The 18,755-nt window shown below is 36.1% G+C and overlaps 1 protein-coding gene across 3 annotated transcripts in view; it reads left to right on the top strand.

Moving 5' to 3' along the window:
• The window catches only part of TAF4B (TATA-box binding protein associated factor 4b), a 133,637-nt gene that overhangs the window by 26,440 nt on the left and 88,442 nt on the right, over positions 1 to 18,755 (top strand). For all 3 annotated transcript variants that reach the window (XM_059139938.1, XM_059139939.1, XM_059139940.1), the window contains exons 7-9: positions 2,327 to 2,941; positions 13,935 to 14,070; positions 14,975 to 15,080. In XM_059139938.1, coding sequence (XP_058995921.1) covers positions 2,327 to 2,941; positions 13,935 to 14,070; positions 14,975 to 15,080 — 857 coding nt within the window. The remainder of the gene's footprint in view (positions 1 to 2,326; positions 2,942 to 13,934; positions 14,071 to 14,974; positions 15,081 to 18,755) is intronic.

Raw genomic sequence — 18,755 nt, 5'->3', positions numbered from 1 at the left:
TTAAAAAAATTAAAGAGGACTATTTGGTTTGATTGTCTAGAGGAGATGAAAGAGGCGCTGTAGTGGAAGACTCCTTTTGGTTGCCTCATTAAAAAAAAGAGTGGGAAGGGAAATGGAGCACATTTCCAGAAGCATCTTAAGATAATGGAAATGTCAATAGAAGAGTGAGCACATTGATTAGGAGGGTGCCAATCATGTGATATAAAATGTGGCTAAAGAAACTGAGAATGTTTCAGCTAGAGGAGATAGGGAAAGGGAGGTTGAAGGTTCAGCATAATATTTAATATTAAATGACTAGTGCCCTGTTTTTGGATGATCTTCTTGATTGAGAAATTAGAGGCAGTTCTTCCTTGGGTCCCTTTCAGTACAAAAGTTCTTTGAGCAATAGGTTGTCTACATTAATGCTGACAACTCTTACATTTATCTGTATTTCATACTCATTGGAGATACTGGAGGAGAAAGGAGGAGATCATGTATGTTCTTATTATTCGTCCATTGCTATGCTAGATACTTTACTTTTAATTTGGATTGTTTGCACTTATTTTTCGTATCTGTCTTTTGAGAATACTACGTAGTAGATATTATAGTATTTTTCATTTTAGAGATTCAAACACTGTTTATATCGACTACTTTTTTTTTTTTTTTTTTAAAGATTTTATTTATTTATTTGACAGAGAGAAATCACAAGTAGATGGAGAGGCAGGCAGAGAGAGAGAGGGAAGCAGACTCCCCGCTGAGCAGAGAGCCCGATGCGGGCCTCGATCTCAGGACCCTGAGATCATGACCTGAGCCGAAGGCAGCGGCTCAACCCACTGAGCCACCCAGGCGCCCAATATATCGACTACTTTTTTGTCAAACTTAGAGGTCCAGAATTTATCCTATCTGACTCTACTTGCTAGGTAACAATACTTTTAAGTTACCAAATAAAACTGAAGTTTTTTTGATTTGTATGTATTTTCTAAGGACCTATTAAGCCTTGTGATTTGTTTCCTTAGGACACCCCCACACACATTTGGGGCATTGAATGTTGCATAGAGATGAGGGATTTAGCGTTTAATCTCTGATCAAGAGATAATTTAATATACATTTTTTGTAAAAATTTCTCCGAGTCTGATTATTTTAACATTTGTTCCAATTGTGTTTTTCTCAGGACCCCTTCATATTAGATTTCTAGTTTAAATTTAATAGATCACTTCATTTTTTTATATATTTCCAAAGCAGCTTGTTTTCCACTATTTTTTAAGTTTGGAAAAAGATTATGAGACTCTCTGCTTCTTACTTTCCTTTGTTACCATTTATATACATATTTGAAAACCTTCAGAGAAGAACTTCTAAATCCTTTTTAATAAAAAAGTAAAAGATGTAACTAAAAGGAAGAAAATAACAGTGGTTCTCATTTGCTTCTAAAATTCGGTCAGACTGCTTTTGTTTAAGTATCAGAATAGGGAAACTTCCACATAGCCCTTGAATTCACCAAAAGATAATCTGCTATCTAACTCCTTTTCCATTTTTTTTCCCTTACTCAAAAACAAAAGAAACAAAACGCTCAGGGATGAAAAGGCAGTGTTCTACTTTTTAGTTTAAATTGCCTTTACTCTTTTAGAAAGATACAAGGAGAGACACCAACTTAAAATCTAGTCAGAAAATATTCTAGCTCCATTAAGGAAATTGCCCGTGTTTGTTTTATTTTATTTTTTTTTTAAGCTTTTATTTATTTATCACAGAGAGAGCACAAGCAGGGGGAGCAGCAGGGCAGAGGGAGAAGCAGGCTCTTCACTGAGGAAGGAACCCGATGCACGACTCCGTTCCAAGACTCCGGGATTATAACCTGAGCTGAAGGCAGACAGTTAACTGACTGAGCCACCCAGGCGTCCCATGTATTAGTTTTATTTTGATTTAGAGACTGTTTTTATCCACAGTTGAAAGTTATTTAACAAAAACTTTTTTTTTTAAGATTCTATTGTCATGTATAGAAACTCACTGATAGAAAAATTATTAGTGATCTATTATGGGGGATAAGTAAATACAAACAAGTATGACACAGTGCTTTATTTTACCAAATTGATCTTGAGGGCTATAAAATAAATTTAATACTGAGCGGTAATAATTTTGTATTGAAAAATAAAGTACTTGTGGGCTTTAAATTGGGTGTATCCTGGATATTGTTAGGATATGACTGCCAAGTGATATCAGGCTTCCTCAACTGAAATACCTGATATACTTCTGATTTATCTTATGTTGTAAAGCTCTGAAATACAAAGTAATTCTATTTTACTAGGAGCTAATTTGTTTAGTTATCACGTTCTTTTTTCTCCCCTATTTCTAGAAAAGTGTGATTGCCTTACGACAACTCATGCCCAACTCCCAGAGCTTTATTCAGCAGTGTGTTCAGCAGACCTCTAATGAGGTAGTCATTGCTACCTGTACCACAACAGCAACAACTTCTCCTGTGGTGACAACAACAGTTTGCTCAATCCAATCTGAAAAACCCATCATTGTTTCTGGAGCAACAACACCCAGTACTGTGTCAGTGTCGACTCTGAATCCACTTGCTGGTCCAGGGGGAACAAAAACTGGAGTTGTGACACTTCATTCTGTGGGTCCAGCTGCTGTACCAGGAGGAACAACAGCTGGAACTGTTTTGCTTCAGACTCCAAAACCGCTTGTGACATCTATTCAGAACACAGTTACAGCAGTCTCGCTTCAGCCTGAGAAGCCAGTTGTCTCTGGGACAGCAGTCACGTTGGCCCTTCCATCAGTAACTTTCGGAGAAACTTCAGCAGCAGCTATCTGTCTTCCATCTGTGAAACCTGTTGTTACTTCTGCTGGGACCACATCTGACAAGGCCGTCATTGCTCCTGTACAGATCAAACTTGCACAGCCAGGCCCCATCCTTTCACAGCCAGCTGGGATTCCACAGGCAGTTAAAGTCAAACAACTAGTGAGTAACATTTCATTTCTTCTTCAGTTTCTTCTTTTGAAAATTTCAAACATTCAGAAAGTTAGCAATACTAGTAAAACGAGCCCCTGAGTATCCTCAATGGAGTTTGAATAGTTGTTAACATTTTATCACATTTGCTGAGTCTCTCCCTCTCTCTATTCACACACATAAGCACACACACAGAACTTTTTCTTGAAATATTTTACAGTTAATTGCAGAAGTTGTGACATTGTACCTCTAAGTACTGTGTATCTCTTAAGGAAAATGAATTTTTTTTTTTTTAATATAAAGGCCTTGCACTTACTATTATACTTGAATATTTAATACTGGTATAATTTTTTTTCCCAGCTGTCCCAACAGTGTCAGTTATAGCTAATAATGTCCTTTTTTCTGATATTGTTTGTGATAGAGACCTGCGTATTGTATTTACCTGTCATTTCTCTTTAGGCTCCTTTAATCTAAAACATGCTCCCCAGCCCTTTTGTATTTGCTCATTCTGTTGTAACCGTTTTAAGTACCTACACTAGTTTGCAGAATGTCCTTTGTTTTCTAATTGTTTCCTCAAGATTAGGTTCAGACTAAATCTTTGGGGCAAGGTTTTTACAGATGTAATGTTATGGTAACGTTTCCCAAGAAAAATGTGCTAAGGGGAGAGGGAAATGGGAGTAGATGAGTTGAAGTTGTGTTTTTTTCCCTAAACTTGGTAGGTTGAGAGGTTCTTAGGTGAAAGAAAGAAATCTTAACTATTTATCAATTAGTGTTGTTAACCTTAGAAATAAAACTTTCTGTTATTTTACCAACAAAAATGGGTTTATTTGGGAATAGCAAAGAATTAGAATTCAGGACAAGCAAGATACAGTAAAACCATAGGCAGATCTAGAGAACAAAGAAAGGCCTTGTTTAAAAAAAAAATAAAAAGGCCTCCTACAGAGGTAAGGCAGAAGTTGGAAAAGGCTGTTACAAACAGAAGTCCACTGGAGTAAACAAAAGTGCAGTGGCTTTTCATTGGCTGGATTGTGACAGTCTCTCATTGGCTAAGCTGTTGCTGGGCAAGGTGAAAATCTTTCTTCCTTCTGCAGATAAAGGATGGGCTTCTTCCTGTTGGGAATACAAGGTACCCCTCTTTCTGTTGGGGTCTGCAGTTGGTGACTAGTTATAGGGTGTGAGAGGTTCCCCTTCTGGCCTCCTCACTCATTTTAGTGAGTTTATTTTCATAGTATTTAAAACATTCTAGTTTATTCAAGACAGACTGTGAATTATTGTTAACTTGTGGGAGAGAGTACATGGTGAATTAATTAAAAATTGCATTTCTTAATAAACTCACTTACCTTATACCATAATAGCTAGCTGTTCTTTTAATTTTTGGTAATTGCTTTGTTTGCTTTTGTAAATCTTTATGTTAAAGACTGTGTGTTGAATCTCTTTTTTTAGTTTATTCTGCTTCTGGGGATAATAAAATCTAAGTAAACTTCCCAACCTTGTTGTCTGATCAGGAGAAGAGGAATATCTGTGGATGATTGTCTTTGAGGCAGAGGTCAGCTATGAGCATAAGATGAAAGGGGAAGGGGCGCCTGGATGGCTCAGTGGGTTAAGCCTCTGCCTTCAGCCCAGGTCATGATCTCAAATTCCTGGGATTGAGCCGCGTATCGGGCTCTCCGCTCAGCAGGGAGCCTGATTCTGCCTCTCTCTCTGCCTGCCTCTCTGCCTACTTGTGATCTCTCTCTTTCTTTCTCTCTGTCAAATAAATAAATAAAATCTTAAAAAAAAAAAAAAAAACAGATGAAAGGGAAATATGAGTTTGGACAGCAGTCAAACTCTTGGGTAGATAGGCAGTAATGTCATTTCCTGAGTGCTTACCATTTTTTATCCCTTCCTACCCTGAGTTCGATTTTCAAATCAAGAAGTGTGTATGCCTTGCAGTTTCTCTTGGGTTGTCTGAATTTAATCTCAGAGATGAAACCTTTTTAGAAGCAGTGACTCTTAAACATCAGTCTGAGCAGCCAATTTGGGAACCACTGAAAACAGAGTCATTGCCTGAAGGAAAGGCCTCTTTTTGGTAGCACTGAACAGAATTGAAATCCTTTTTATGGGTCATAAGCGATTCTTGAATCATTGCTAATCTTTATTGAACATCTATACCGTATTAGTTCCTGAAGTGAAATAACACTTTATAGCTATGTAGAGTTCTAAAAGCATGTATGTCATGTATTAACTATAGGTTTTTAAATAATTTTATAATGAAGAAAAGGCAGGGAGAAAACCAAGAATCCAGAAACATTAAGTGACCCATCCACTGGCACTCAGAAAGTATTGAATCTTAGACTAAAACCCAGGGTCTTTCCCATTAGGATAAGAATGTCTAGGTTTTTAGAGTGTCCTGAAACAGGAAAACTTTGGCAATAGTATTTTGACAACATTTATATTTTGTATGTTTGACTTGTTATACATTAGAAACAATTTCAATCAAGAAAAAATAAAACAGATTTTTCAGTGGGGGAAACTGGTTAGCTGATTCCAGGGAGGATAGGACTTTTGATCTCAGGATTGTGAGTTTGAGCCCCACGTTGGGTGTAAAGATTACTTAAAATCGAAAGAAAGAGAGAAAAAGGGCGCCTGGGTGGCTCAGTGGGTTGAGCTGCTGCCTTCGGCTCGAGTCATGATCTCAGGGTCCTGGGATCGAGTCCCACATTGGGCTCTCTGCTCAGCAGGGAGCCTGCTTCCTCCTCTCTCTCTGCCTGCCTCTCTGCCTACTTGTGATCTCTCTCTGTCAAATAAATAAATAAAATCTTTAAAAAAAAAGAGAGAGAGAGAGAAAGAAAGGAAGGAAGGAAGAATGGACGGGAAAAAAGGGAGGGAGGGACAGAAAGGAAGGAAGAAAAGAAAGAAAATCTAATGGTAAATTTTAGGATTTCTTTTTACTTCCTACTTTGATTCTTTTTTTTTTTTTTTTTTAAAGATTTTATTTATTCATTTGACAGAGCAATCAGAGACAGGCAGGCAGGCAGAGAGAGGAGGAAGCAGGCTCCCGGTGGAGCAGAGAGCCTGATGTGGGGCTCGATCCCAGGACCCTGGGATCATGACCCGAGCCGAAGGCTGAGGCTTTAACCCACTGAGCCACCCAGGTGCCCCTCCTACTTTCATTCTTAAAAAAAATGTGAAATGATTTAATTTTTCTGGTGAATTTCTGCTTTCTTGTTTGGCTTTTGTTTTAATTTTACTCAACAAATTTGATGTCTGTCAGTATTCATACCTTCCTATTTAAAATGTAAAATACCAGAGCACCTAGATACTGAAGATTCATTGTAATCTGTTTTATAACACATTTTTACCTAGGGCACAAAATAAGCCATTCTGTGTGGTAATGCCACAGAAAGGATTGAATTAGAACATTCTTTCAAATCAGCTAATTTAATAAATTAGTATTACTAAAGTTTAGTATCATTCAGTGATTTGAGAATATCATCTGTGAGCCCATCATAAACCATAGTCCAATTTAATCCCAGACAAATGGGGAGGAAAATATTCAGGTTGCTAGAAACATAAGAAAGCATTTAATGCACTTATAAGAGATGTGGCAAATAATAATTTAAAATACGAAAATTGCCATACTGGATCAAATCTGTGGTTTGTGCAACTCAGGATGTAGTCTCCAAAAATGAGCTGAAGAATACAAGTATGATTGTTCAATATTAAATTAATATTAAAATTTGTTTATTTCTGGGGTGCCTGGGTGGCTCAGTTGGTTAAGCGACCTACTCTTGATTTGGGCTTGGGTCATGATCTCAGGGTCATGAGATTGAGGCCCCCCCACCCCACCCCTTGGTTCAGGCTCTGTGCTGGTGTGGAGCCTGCTTGAGGTTCTTTCTTCTCTCTCTCCCTTTGCCCCTCCCCCCATCCTGCTTTCTCATACCTGCACACACTCTAAAAAAATCTTTTGTTTGTATATTTCCTTTAGTGATTGCTCATGAAGTTTAAAACCTCTTCCAGGGGCGCGTGGGTGGCTCAGTTGGTTAAACAACTGCCTTCCGCTCAGGTCATGATTCCAGAGTCCCAGGATCTAGTCCCATATTGGGCTCCCTGCTTGGCAGGGGGTCTGCTTCTCCCTTTGAACTCTCCCATCTCATGCTCTCTCGTCTCATTCTCTCTCTCAAATAAATAAAACCTTAAAAAAAAAAATCTTAAAAACCTTAAAAAAATAAATTTTATTTATTTCTAGCATGTACTAGTTTTTATGGATAATTGTTGAGGTTTCTTGCCTTCTGGATGTTTTAAATATCACACTTTCAGTTTATAAGGCTCCTCTTAATCTCCCATTGCAGGGTTTAGATTTTATATAATTAATATTTTATGAAATAATACATTTCATATAATACATTTCAAATAATACATTATATGTTATCCTCTGGGGATCTGCTAGAATTCTTATCAAATGAAATAACTGGAATTGTTCACAGTTTCTTTAGATGAAAGTTTTTCATTTTGTGCCGGTAGTTCATTGCTTTGTATATTTTGGTCCTCAAATGCTTGAATTTTTGAAACATGGTCCTAATCAGTAGTTCCTGTGATTTCATCTGACAATCTAGATCTTGTAAAGGTTAGTGTTATTGGTTACCTATCAGTTCTGGTATGGTAGGTGTTATATGATGTTACACACTCCAGCTAAATGTTAAGCTTAATGTTTACCTTTCTTTAAAAGTTAATGAAAGAAAATAGATGAATTGTACTATAGTCTGCTGATCATGGGAAGATAGTAACTAGAAGCTTTCTGTTTTGATGCTTAGGATATTCGTGAAAAAACTGTTTTATTCATAGTTGAGCAAAAGCTAAATTTAACTTAAACTGAATATTATAATTTTAATTAAATTTAAACGTAATTAGCAAAAGCTAATTTAATAGAGAAAAACTAAATTTTAATTTCGATCTGATCATTTTTAGAATTAAATTTGATACATTTTTGTAACAGATTCTACCACATAAAAATTAAACAATAAGCCTCTCAAATCCACAATATGTATGAATAAAATTCATGAATGAGAAAGTTAATTCAAGATTCCTGGTCTGTATTTTTAGAAAAAAAAGTTGAGAGGAAAAAAATTTAGAGAGTAAACTGAATGTTGTTACTCTTGCTAGTAATCTTATATTTATATATCACTTGAATATCTTTTAAAATATTTTATACCTATTTATTTTTTTAAAGATTTTATTTATTTATCTGAGAGGGAGAGAGGGAGAGATCACAGTTGGCGAGGAGGGGTAGAGGGAGAAGCAGTCTCTCCTCTGAGCATGGCGCCTGACTTAGGGCTCAATCCTAGGACTCTGGGATCATGACTTGAGCCAAAGGCAGAGGCTTAACTGACTGAGTCACCCAGGTGCCCAGAAATACTTTATATTAAGAGATAGGGCAGAAAGTTTTAGTATTATCATGGATATATTCCCTATTTCAGATATGTATTTCCCTGAGTGACTCTTTTACTTGCATTTCTTCTTAACAGAATTGTTGACATTTGATAAATAAATGGTCAGTATGTTCAACATTCTCCAAATATTACTCTTTTGTAGGTATAGGACAAAAAAAATTAGTGTATTATTAAATGTGGTCATTTTCCATTTCATTATATTGAAGTAAAGATGGTCTCCTAAAACAAACTAATCCAGAATATTAGGAAAAAATGTGTTTTTGTACATCAAATTTTCTTCTGCTATCTAATTATTTTAAAGTAGGGGGGAGATTAAAGAATTTTCAACAAATACATTTTTATATGAAATAGCCTATGAGACATAATTCTGCTGACTGACTCTGACTTCAGTTTTCACTGGAAGAAGTATTTTCAAGGTACAAATTTTAGTTTCTGAGTATGCTGGTGGCCAGTATTTTTATTAGAGAACTTGAAGTAAAAATTGATCTTGTTTCTTTTCTCCCTACTCATTAATTACTTCATTGGCTCAAGTAGTTCACTCTCATTTTCATATTGAACTGACCTAAGGATCTAGATTTAAGCACTTTTTCTTTCTGCATTCTGTTAAGAGTGAGAGGAAAGGTAGACAATTTTCTCCCACAGGTTATTTTTGCTTGTTCTAGAATTTCTTATAAATCAAATCACACAATAAGCACATTTAAGTTTTTAACAGAAATTGATAGGTTCTCAATTTTAAGCAGCATTTGTAGAGTCCTATAAAGGCTGGTAATATAATTAAGAATTCATTTGAGCACATTTTTAAGTGTTTAGAAGGCCCTTTAAATGAAAGAAACAATGTATTCTGAAGTTTATCAAGATTGAGTTTTAATATAGACTGTGTATGGCAAAGCAAGTGTTAACTTTCTTTTCTTTCTTTCTTTTTTTTTTTTTTTTTTTTTAAAGATTTCATTTATTTATTTGAGAGAGAGAGAGCAGAAGGTCAGAGGGAGAAGCAGACTCCCCATGGAGCTGGGAGCCCGATGTGGGCCTCAATCCTGGGGCTCCAGGATCATGACTTGAGCTGAAGGCAATTGCCTAACCAACTGAGCCACCCAGGCGCCCAAGTTTCAACTTTCTTTGTAGGATTTTACTGGAGCTCTATGTTAAGATTCTGAGACTGGATAAGGTATATAGAAGTGATGCCATTTAGTGACGTATGCCATTGTCCCAGAAGATAAGGAAATAGTGGTACAAGAACCACGTATTGGCTGTTACTGAGAAATAGTTAGCAACTAACATGTATTTTCTGACTATAAAGCTGCAGCTTTTGTATAGTTAGGGTCCTTTGTTTTCTAGAACTCAGCCTACCAAGTGCATGCCAGTAATCACATACTGAATATTATGTAGAAATTAGAGGAGATAATACCTTGATTCCAATCACTGTGTGTGTATGTACTACTTGATTAGAGGTAAGAATTTGATTGTTGTGTATTTATGAACAGGGGAGTAGGTGAAGATTGAAATACAGGGAAAGGAAAGTATAAGGGATGGGATCACCTGGGTGGCTCAGTTGGTTAAGTGCTGGACTCTTAATTTTGGCTCAGGTCATAATCTCAGGGTTGTGAGATCAATCTCCATCAGGCTCCTCGTTTAGTGAGGAGTCTGCTTGAGATTCTTTCCTTCTCCCCACCCCCTGCTCGCATGTGCTCTCTCTCTCTCAAATAAAATCTTTAAAAAAAAAAAAAAAAGTAAGGCATTCTTATCTATTTGTTTCATCCGCACTTGTGTTTCTTTGCAACCTTTCCCTATGAAATTTACGAATAGTTCCTTGTCTGATATCCCGGAGCATAATGTAAAAATCATAATTAATGTAAAAAAAATCCTTAAGTAATGGGCACCTGGGTGGGTCATTTGGTTGAGCAGCTGCCTCTGGCTCAGGTCATGATTGTTGAGTCCCACGATCAAGTCCTGCATCAGGCTCCCTGCTGAGTGGGGAGTCTTCTTCTCCCTCTGACCCTTTTCCCCCTGTCATTCTCTCTCTCTCTCTCTCTCTCCTTCTCTCATTCTCTCCATCTCTCTCTCAAATAAATAAGTAAATAAATAAAGTCTTTAAAAAAAAACCCAGGTAATACTGTGAAGCACTAGACCTGTATTTCTGTAAATTACTAGAACATTATTTTATGTTAACATCCAAATAAAACATCAGAATTTGATGTGTCAAAAGGAAAGTCTAAGGTATGTACTATTTATTGATTTTCCTGTCTAGTGGCCTTTTGGAGGGAAATTAAGTAAAGGACTTAAGTTTTTAAAAATATAATAGCTCTTTCTTTTGCTTGCCAAGTAGGAGTAAATACCTCTTTAGGTGAATTTCAATCTATGATCATTTCAGTCTCCATAAATGCTATTCTAACACTGTTGTTTTAAATGGTACTTCTTTGAAAGAATAATAATGAATTCACTTATACTTTCTCATTCATTGTATTTTATTTTGTTCAGCAAGTGTGCAGGAGTATTCCACACATATGCTGCTTCAAGTGTTATAGTTATTAAGATATGGAATGAGAGGGATCCAGGATTGTTAAATCCCAGCTCAGAACTTCATGACATATATAAATATCACATATAATATATATGTCTATATTTAATATATATGTAATAATATAAATATAATTTGTAAAGTTAGGGATATATATATGTGCACTTTTTTGAGGTTTTATTTAATCACTACACCAAGGTGGGGCTTGAACTCACAACCCCAAGATCAAGAGTCGCTTGCTCCACCACTTAGCCATCCATGTGCCTCTATATATTTTTAACCAGCATATTTGCCTTCCTCTGCATGTATGATCTTGACCCCAGTTGCGCTGTAGGCAGAGTGAGGCACACCCGGGATCCTACAGTGGGCACTGAGGCACTGAGGCTTGCTTTGCCCAGCTTGTTCTTGCCAGGGCTGCACACTGGTGTTGAGGTCTCATGGGGGCCCACCCCTTTTCGCCCCATCCCCCACTCTTTATAGCTGAGGGTGCACACAGCCAGGCTGTGTCCACCTCCAGGGCAGGCCTTTCGTCTGTTATTTGAGTACCTATCCAAATGGTATGAAGATTAACTCATAAACACTTCACTAATATTTTATTACTGTTTTTCACAATTAAAATACTGGAAAAGAATACTTAATAAAGGATATTAAGGAAGAAAATGTGAATAGGAAGGTAAGCCAGAATTGTTAGATTGTTTCTGTTGAGTTTCAGTCTGAATGCATAATGTGACTCTGAATGTATATTATTTTGTAGAATTTATTTTTTTCTAATAATATTCTCATTTTTAGGGGCGCCTGGGTGGCTCAGTGGTTTGGGCTGCTGCCTTTGGCTCGGGTCATGGTCTCAGGGTCCTGGGATCAAGCCCCACATCGGGCTCCCTGCTCCGCGGGAAGCCTGCTTCCCTCTCTCTCTCTCTCTCTCTGCCTTCCTCTCTGCCTACTTGTGATCTCTGTCTGTCAAATAAATAAATTAAATCTTTAAAGAAAAAAAAAAAATTCTCATTTTTAGTTATTTGAAAATTCAACTTTATTATTTTTCTAATTATAAATGTAGCTTATGCTAATCATAAAAAAGCAAGTAATGTAGATACCTGTAAAATATATAATAAATACACAAAGTAGAAAACAAAATTACCCTGCAGTAGAATCCTAGGAAATAATCAGTTTGTTTTTTGACTTACAGACCTTTCTCTATGCATACACATATAAAAATTTTTTTTGAAGTACAGTTGATACACAGTATTAAGTTTCTTCTTTTTTTTTTTAAGATTTTATTTATTTATTTGACAGAGATCATAAGTATGCAGAGAGGCAGGTAGAGAGAGAGGAGGAAGCAGGCTTCTGCTGAGCAGGGAGCCCAATGTGGGGCTCGACCCCAGGCCCCTGGGATCATGACCTGAGCCGAAGGCAGAGGCTTTAACACACTGAGCCACCCAGGCGCCCCCACAGTATTAGTTTCAACATACAACATAGTAATGTTCAACATTTAAATACATTAGGAAGTGATTACTACACTAAACATAGGTATCATCTGTCATCATACAAAGTTATTAAAATATTATTATTATTTTTTTAAAGGTTTTATTTATTTATTTGACAGACAGAGATCACGAGTAGGCAGAGAGGCAGGCAGAGAGAGAGAGAGGAGGAAGCAGGCTCCCTGCTGAGCAGAGAGCCCGATGCGGGCCTCGATCCCAGGACCCTGAGATCATGACCTGAGCCGAAGGCAGCGGCTTAACCCACCGAGCCACCCAGGCACCCTTATTAAAATATTATTAACTGTATTCTATATACTATATATTGTATTCATGTGTCTTATTTTATAACTGGATGTGACTTTTTTCACTTAGTGTATAATACTGTCTTAGGTCCATCCATGTTGTTGCAGATGGCAAGATTTTATTCTTTTTGTAGCTGAGTACTATTCCGTTGTATGTATACCATATCTTCTTTTATGTGTTCATCTATCAAATTGTTACTTTGTAGAGCATAAATCTGACCCCTAATACTTTACAATGCAAGTCAATTTATAATCTCAATTTACTGAAATACATCATTGTTTTCAAGAGTTCATTCTGTCCTTCAAGAGTGTCTTTTTATAGAATGATGGCAGTTAAATTATTCCAACTTGTATTTCTTCTATATGGGTTTTAGTTCCCATGGGATTCTTTACTGGGGCATTTTGAGTTTCTTGTGATTTAGTTTTGTTTACTAATACAACTAAATTTTGTATTTTATTTACAAAAAATTAGAGAACAGAATAAATCCTATCCCCAAAATCTGTTCAGAAATCTTTCTCCTGAATTACTTATATTAGCCATATCTGAGTTTAAGGACTTTTAAGTAATTCACTATCAATAATGGACTTTTTCTTTTTTGGAGTGAAAAAATGAAGCTCTGCTATTTTGACTTTCCTTTTTTGAGCTAAAAATAAGGCCCTACTATTATTTTAATATCTCTTATTTTATCCCTAACCCTTGCCCTCTGGATTTCTTGAACTGTTCTCTTGGAGACTGCCCTAGAATTCTTTTTTGTCAGAGACTTGTAAGAAGCAGCTCATTAAAAGTTCTTATCTTTTAGAAATATATTTTGAAATATTTAGGGATAAAAAGATATACTGGGGATTTTTTAAAAAATATTTGAGGATGGTGAGAAAATGAGTGGGAATGGATAAAACAGGATTGGTAAAGAATTAATCATTTTTGAAGCTGGGTAATAATGGAATAGGTGGTTTCATTTTATTTTTCTCTCTACTTTTGTATATATTTGAAAATTTCCATAAGTTAAAAAATGAAAATAGGACCCAAATGGAGGTTTAAGTTGGGCAGTATATAATGCAAATTTGAATTCCACTCTAAAAATAAAATACATTGTGTGATATTGAACAAGATAATTTTGTGATGTACAAATATAAATTTTAAGTAGATTTTCATTTTGCTGATGTAAAGGTATATTTACAGTTAAGTGAGCACAGTCACTTCTTACTGTTACAGCTGAAAGCTTGTTCTTTTCTAAAGCAGGTTTAGTTGAATGACTGTATTAATAGTTCTCATTGTTTCAGGTAGTCCAGCAGCCTTCAGGAGGTGTTGCAAAACAAGTGACCACACTTTCCCATTCCTCAGCATTGACGATTCAGAAATCTGGACCGAAGAAGATGCCAGTGAGCACTGCAATACCTACCAGCCAGTTTCCTCCAGGTAGACCCCAATCCATCCCTGCCTCATCACACTGGGTTTGGAATATGATGGGATTTTTGTATTCTCTTTTTTTATTGTTATATTAAGAGAAGATAGTCTTTTAAATAACACCTAGGAGGGAGGGCTGCAAAATAAACATTTAGTACATTCTTTGTACATACATAGCCTACTTTTTAGGGATATGTGTTGCTTTAGAATAAAAGAAGCAGCTGCTCATTGTATTTTGGAATTAGAATAACCTCTTTGTAAGTAAAGCCCTTTTTTAACATAAAAATTGCTATAACTTTATTTCTTTTTAGACTGTACTTTTTCTAAGTTTGAAATCATTCTTACACATAAAAGTTAGAGATTTCATATGTTTTTTAAATCTACAAATATAAATGATATATTAACATTTATCACCTGTCACTTTTTCTGCATGTTTTTATAATGCCGGTAATTCTGTAGACTTGTTTGAAGACTATTTAAAAAGAAATGGAGGGGCGCCTGGGTGGCTCAGTGGGTTAAGCCGCTGCCTTTGGCTCAGGTCATGATCTCAGGGTCCTGGGATCGAGTCCCGCATCGGGCTCTCTGCTCAGCGAGGAGCCTGCTTCCTCCTCTCTCTCTCTGCCTGCCTCTCTGCCTACTTGTGATTTCTCTCTGTCAAATAAATAAATAAAATCTTTAAAAAAAAAAAAAAATAAAAAAAAAAATAAAAAGAAATGGAGATGTCTTGATTTTATAAATGATTGCTTGTTCAGGGAATATATTCATTGTCATTTTTGAATTTAAACATAGTTCTAGGACAGCTTGAAATTTTCTTTGATTATTTTGTATATACTAAAAGCTGTTGTTCTGCATTTTTCCTAATATGGCATGATTTTTTTTTAAAAGTTCATTTTTCTTTCTTCCGTTGTTTGTATAGCTTCCATTCTAAAGCAAATTACCCTGACAGGAAATAAGATTCTGTCACTCCAAGCATCTCCTGTTCAGAACAATAAAATAAAAGAAAATGGAACAACATCCTTCAGGTAAAGAAAATAAATAGTTAAAATTTGGTCTCGTTAAAGGAAATAGTTAAAATTTAATCTGGTTAAGAAAAGATGAAAGAATAATACTTATGAAGTAAATATATTGATGCCTTAAAAAGCTGACAATACTTTATTGAGTATAATTTATAAACAAGCACACAAATCTTAAGTATATATTTCTATGAATTTTGATAAGCATATATCCCTGTATAATCAAGATATTGAATATATCCTTCACCTTCATGCTCCTTTCAAATCAATTACCTCTGACCCCTCCCTCCAGCAGCTGCTATTCTTACATCCGTCTCTGTAGATCAATTTTGTCTATTCTTAAACTTCACATAAATGAAAAATTACATTAACCTTTTTGCATCTTTTTTCACTCTGCATGTTTTTGAGATTCATTCATATCATTTTGAATATTAGAAGAGTGTTCTTTTATATTGGTGAGAAGTAATCTTTGTATAAATGTAAATCTATCTCCTGTTGATTGACATTGGGTCGTTTCTGCTTTTTGACAATAATATGTAAAGCTGCTATAAACATTTATATATAGATTTTTATGTGAACATAGTTTTTCTTTTCTCTGTAGTAAATATCTAGGAATATGACTGTTGGATCACTAGGAATGTGTTTAACTATTTAAGAAACTATCAAACTGTTTACCAAAGGAACTACGATTTTGCATTTCTACCAGCAATGATAAGAGTTCATTTGCTCTTCAACTTGGTCAGCTCTTGGTATTGTCAGTTCTTTTGATTTTTGCCATCCTAATAAGTATATTGTGGTTATTTTTGTGATTTTAATTTGCATTTTCCTAATGATTAAAGACCTTGAGCATCTGTTCTTGTATTTATTTGCTATCCATATACCTTCTTCAGTGAAGTCTGTGTTCAAATGTTTTGCCCAGTTTTTCTTACTGAGTTATTTGTTTTCATATGGTTGAGTTTTTAGCATTTTTATGTATCCAAGATTCATGTCTTTTGCCATGGAGTGATTTGGGAAAAATTTCTTTGTAGTGTGTTACATCATTGCTCACCAGTGTCTTTCACAGGGCAAACATTTAATTTTGCTAAAGTTCAGTTCATTGTTTTTCTTTGTAAATTATGCTTTTCATGTTTATCCAAGAAATGTTTGTGCAACTCTAGCTTACAAAGATTATCTCCTACGCTTTGTTCCAGAGGCATTACAGTTTTAAGTTTGTCCTTCTTGTATTGATATTCTTTAATTTCTGCCTATTATCTATACAAAAATCCACTTTGTTCTTCCTCAACCTTTTCCCAGTTTTAGTTGTGTCATTTCTGTGTCACAATATAAAAACATTTGTACTTTAGTCTTTTTTTTTTTAAAGATTATTTATTTATTTATTTATTTATTTTTATTTATTTGACAGAGAGAGATCACAAGTAGGCAGAGAGGCAGGCAGAGAGAGGAGGAAGCAGGCTCCCCGCTGAGCAGAGAGCCCGATGTGGGACTCGATCCCAGGACCCTGAGATCATGACCTGAGCCGAAGGCAGCGGCTTAACCCAGTGAGCCACCCAGGCGCCCTCATCTCCACCGGTTTTTAGTTATTGGTCTACTTTTTTTTTTTTTAAAGATTTTATTTATTTGACAGAGAGAGAGGGGGGGAGAAGCAGGCTCCCTGCTGAGCAGAGAGCCAGATGTGGGGCTGGACCCTGAGACCCTGAGATCTTAACCTGAGCTGAAGGCAGAGGCTTTAACCAACTGAGCCACCCAGGCGCCCCTGTACGTCTACTTTTATATTAAAATGATCATCTTCAGTCCTTTCTCTGAATTTTTCTTAGTTATCTCTTGGTTGGATGAAGTTCATCTACTCAAGAAAGGCTCTTTTGGTATAGAATATTCTAAATTCTTATATGTTAAAAACAGTTTCAGTGTCCTCCATACTTGAAGGACAGCTGGCTGGATTTGAAATTAACATTTTGTATTGCATTTTTAAAAATGCTTCTCTACTATTGTCTTGATATTTGTTTTATTATTTATTTAGGCCTTGAGAATTTATTTCTTTATCTTTGAAATCTAATATTTTTATATTAAGATGTACAGTGAGACATTGACCATTCTGACTTCACTTTCCCAGGTTACCAGTTGGCCCTTTTAATATGTAGATTCTGGTCTCTTAAATAAATGTCTGTGAAGTTTTCTTGGATTGTGGTTTGAAATATTAGTTCTAGCCAATTGTTTTGTGTTTTACTCTCCATGGAATGCGGTAGTATGAATTTTATTCTTTTTACTTTCCTTCCCATTATTTTGCTTCTGATCTTGTTTTATCTCTTTTATCTTCTTTTCATTTTCTTCATTGTTTTTACGCTGTTCTTGAATGTGTCTTAATAGGGTTTTGGTCGCATCTCTTGGCTATGAAAAACCTCCTTGATTCTCTTGTCTGCAGCACTATATGAGTTTTTCCTTTCCCCATTTTCGTTCCCCACCCCTAAGCTTACATATGTAAGTCTGTGAAGTTTAATTAAATGTAGCTCATACTGTGATCTACTAGGATATCTTTTTATTATTTTTTGATTTGGGATGTACTTTGTCTTCTGATAGAATAATTCATCCTTATGCCTGCCACTGCCACCAATTCTCTGGCCTCTTTACAGCAGTTTTTCTTAGTCTGATTTTTCCACAGGCCTTAAGTCAGATGATGTAGGAGCACATAGGTGGGTCAGGGAGTGAGTGTGTGGAGAACTGATTGGCAGAGGACAAGAGAACCTTCAGTGGGATTTGTTTTCCCCTTTTTTTTTTTTTTTTCCATTTATACTTATTTTGAAGTTTGGATATTCTTTGAGTTATGCTGACATTGTGGTTTTCCTTATTTTGTTTTGCTTTTGGGAGGAAATGTTAGAAGATGGACATCTAGGCAGACATCATTGTTTTCTAAAGCAGTATGTTTAGTCTGTGTCAGTCAAGATACATAGACTATTTTCAACACCCCAAAAGCTTCCTGGTGCTCTTTCCTAGCCAGTCCCCTTGTTACACTCCAGCCAGCCACTGAGTAGTTTCCTGTCATTGTAGTTTAGATTTGTATTTTTAATTTTAAGACATTTATTTTAAAGAAAGAGAGGGAGGGAGAGTGAGCTTGAGGGTAGTGTCAGAGGGAAAGAATCTCAAGCAGGCTCCCTGCTGAGTGGGGAGCCCAACATGGGGTTCAGTCCCGGGACCCCAAGATCATGATAAGAGCCAAAACCAAAAGATGGATGCTTAACTGACTGAGTCACCCAGGGGCTCATAGATTTATCTTTTTTATTTTTATTATTTTTTAAAAAATATTTTTATTTTAGAGAAGGAGAGTATACATGCAGGCATGGGGAGGGATAGAGAGAGGGGGAGAAGCAGACCCCCTGTGGAGCAAGGAGCAGGATGCAGCCTTGATTCCAGGACACTGAGATCATGACCTGAGCAGAAAGCAGAAGCTTAATTGACTCAGCCACCTAGGTGCCCCAGATTTGTCTTTTTAAAATGGTTGCCTTTTTAAAAGTTGTATGTTGATTTTGTAATTATTAATCAAGTTAACTCTGCCCTTACCAGAAATCATAAGTGCCATTTCTTTTTTAAAATATTATTGTTATCTAATGGAGGTATCTTTTTTTCTAGGCAGGGAGTGGGGTAGCAGCAGTGGGGAGAGAGAAAAAATCTTTAGCAGGCTCCACACCCCAG

This window comes from Mustela lutreola, chromosome 11 (assembly GCF_030435805.1).
Source record: "Mustela lutreola isolate mMusLut2 chromosome 11, mMusLut2.pri, whole genome shotgun sequence".
NCBI lineage: Eukaryota > Metazoa > Chordata > Mammalia > Carnivora > Mustelidae > Mustela > Mustela lutreola.
The sequence above is the reverse complement of the archived record's forward strand: the minus strand, read 5'-3'. Positions and strand labels throughout refer to the sequence as shown.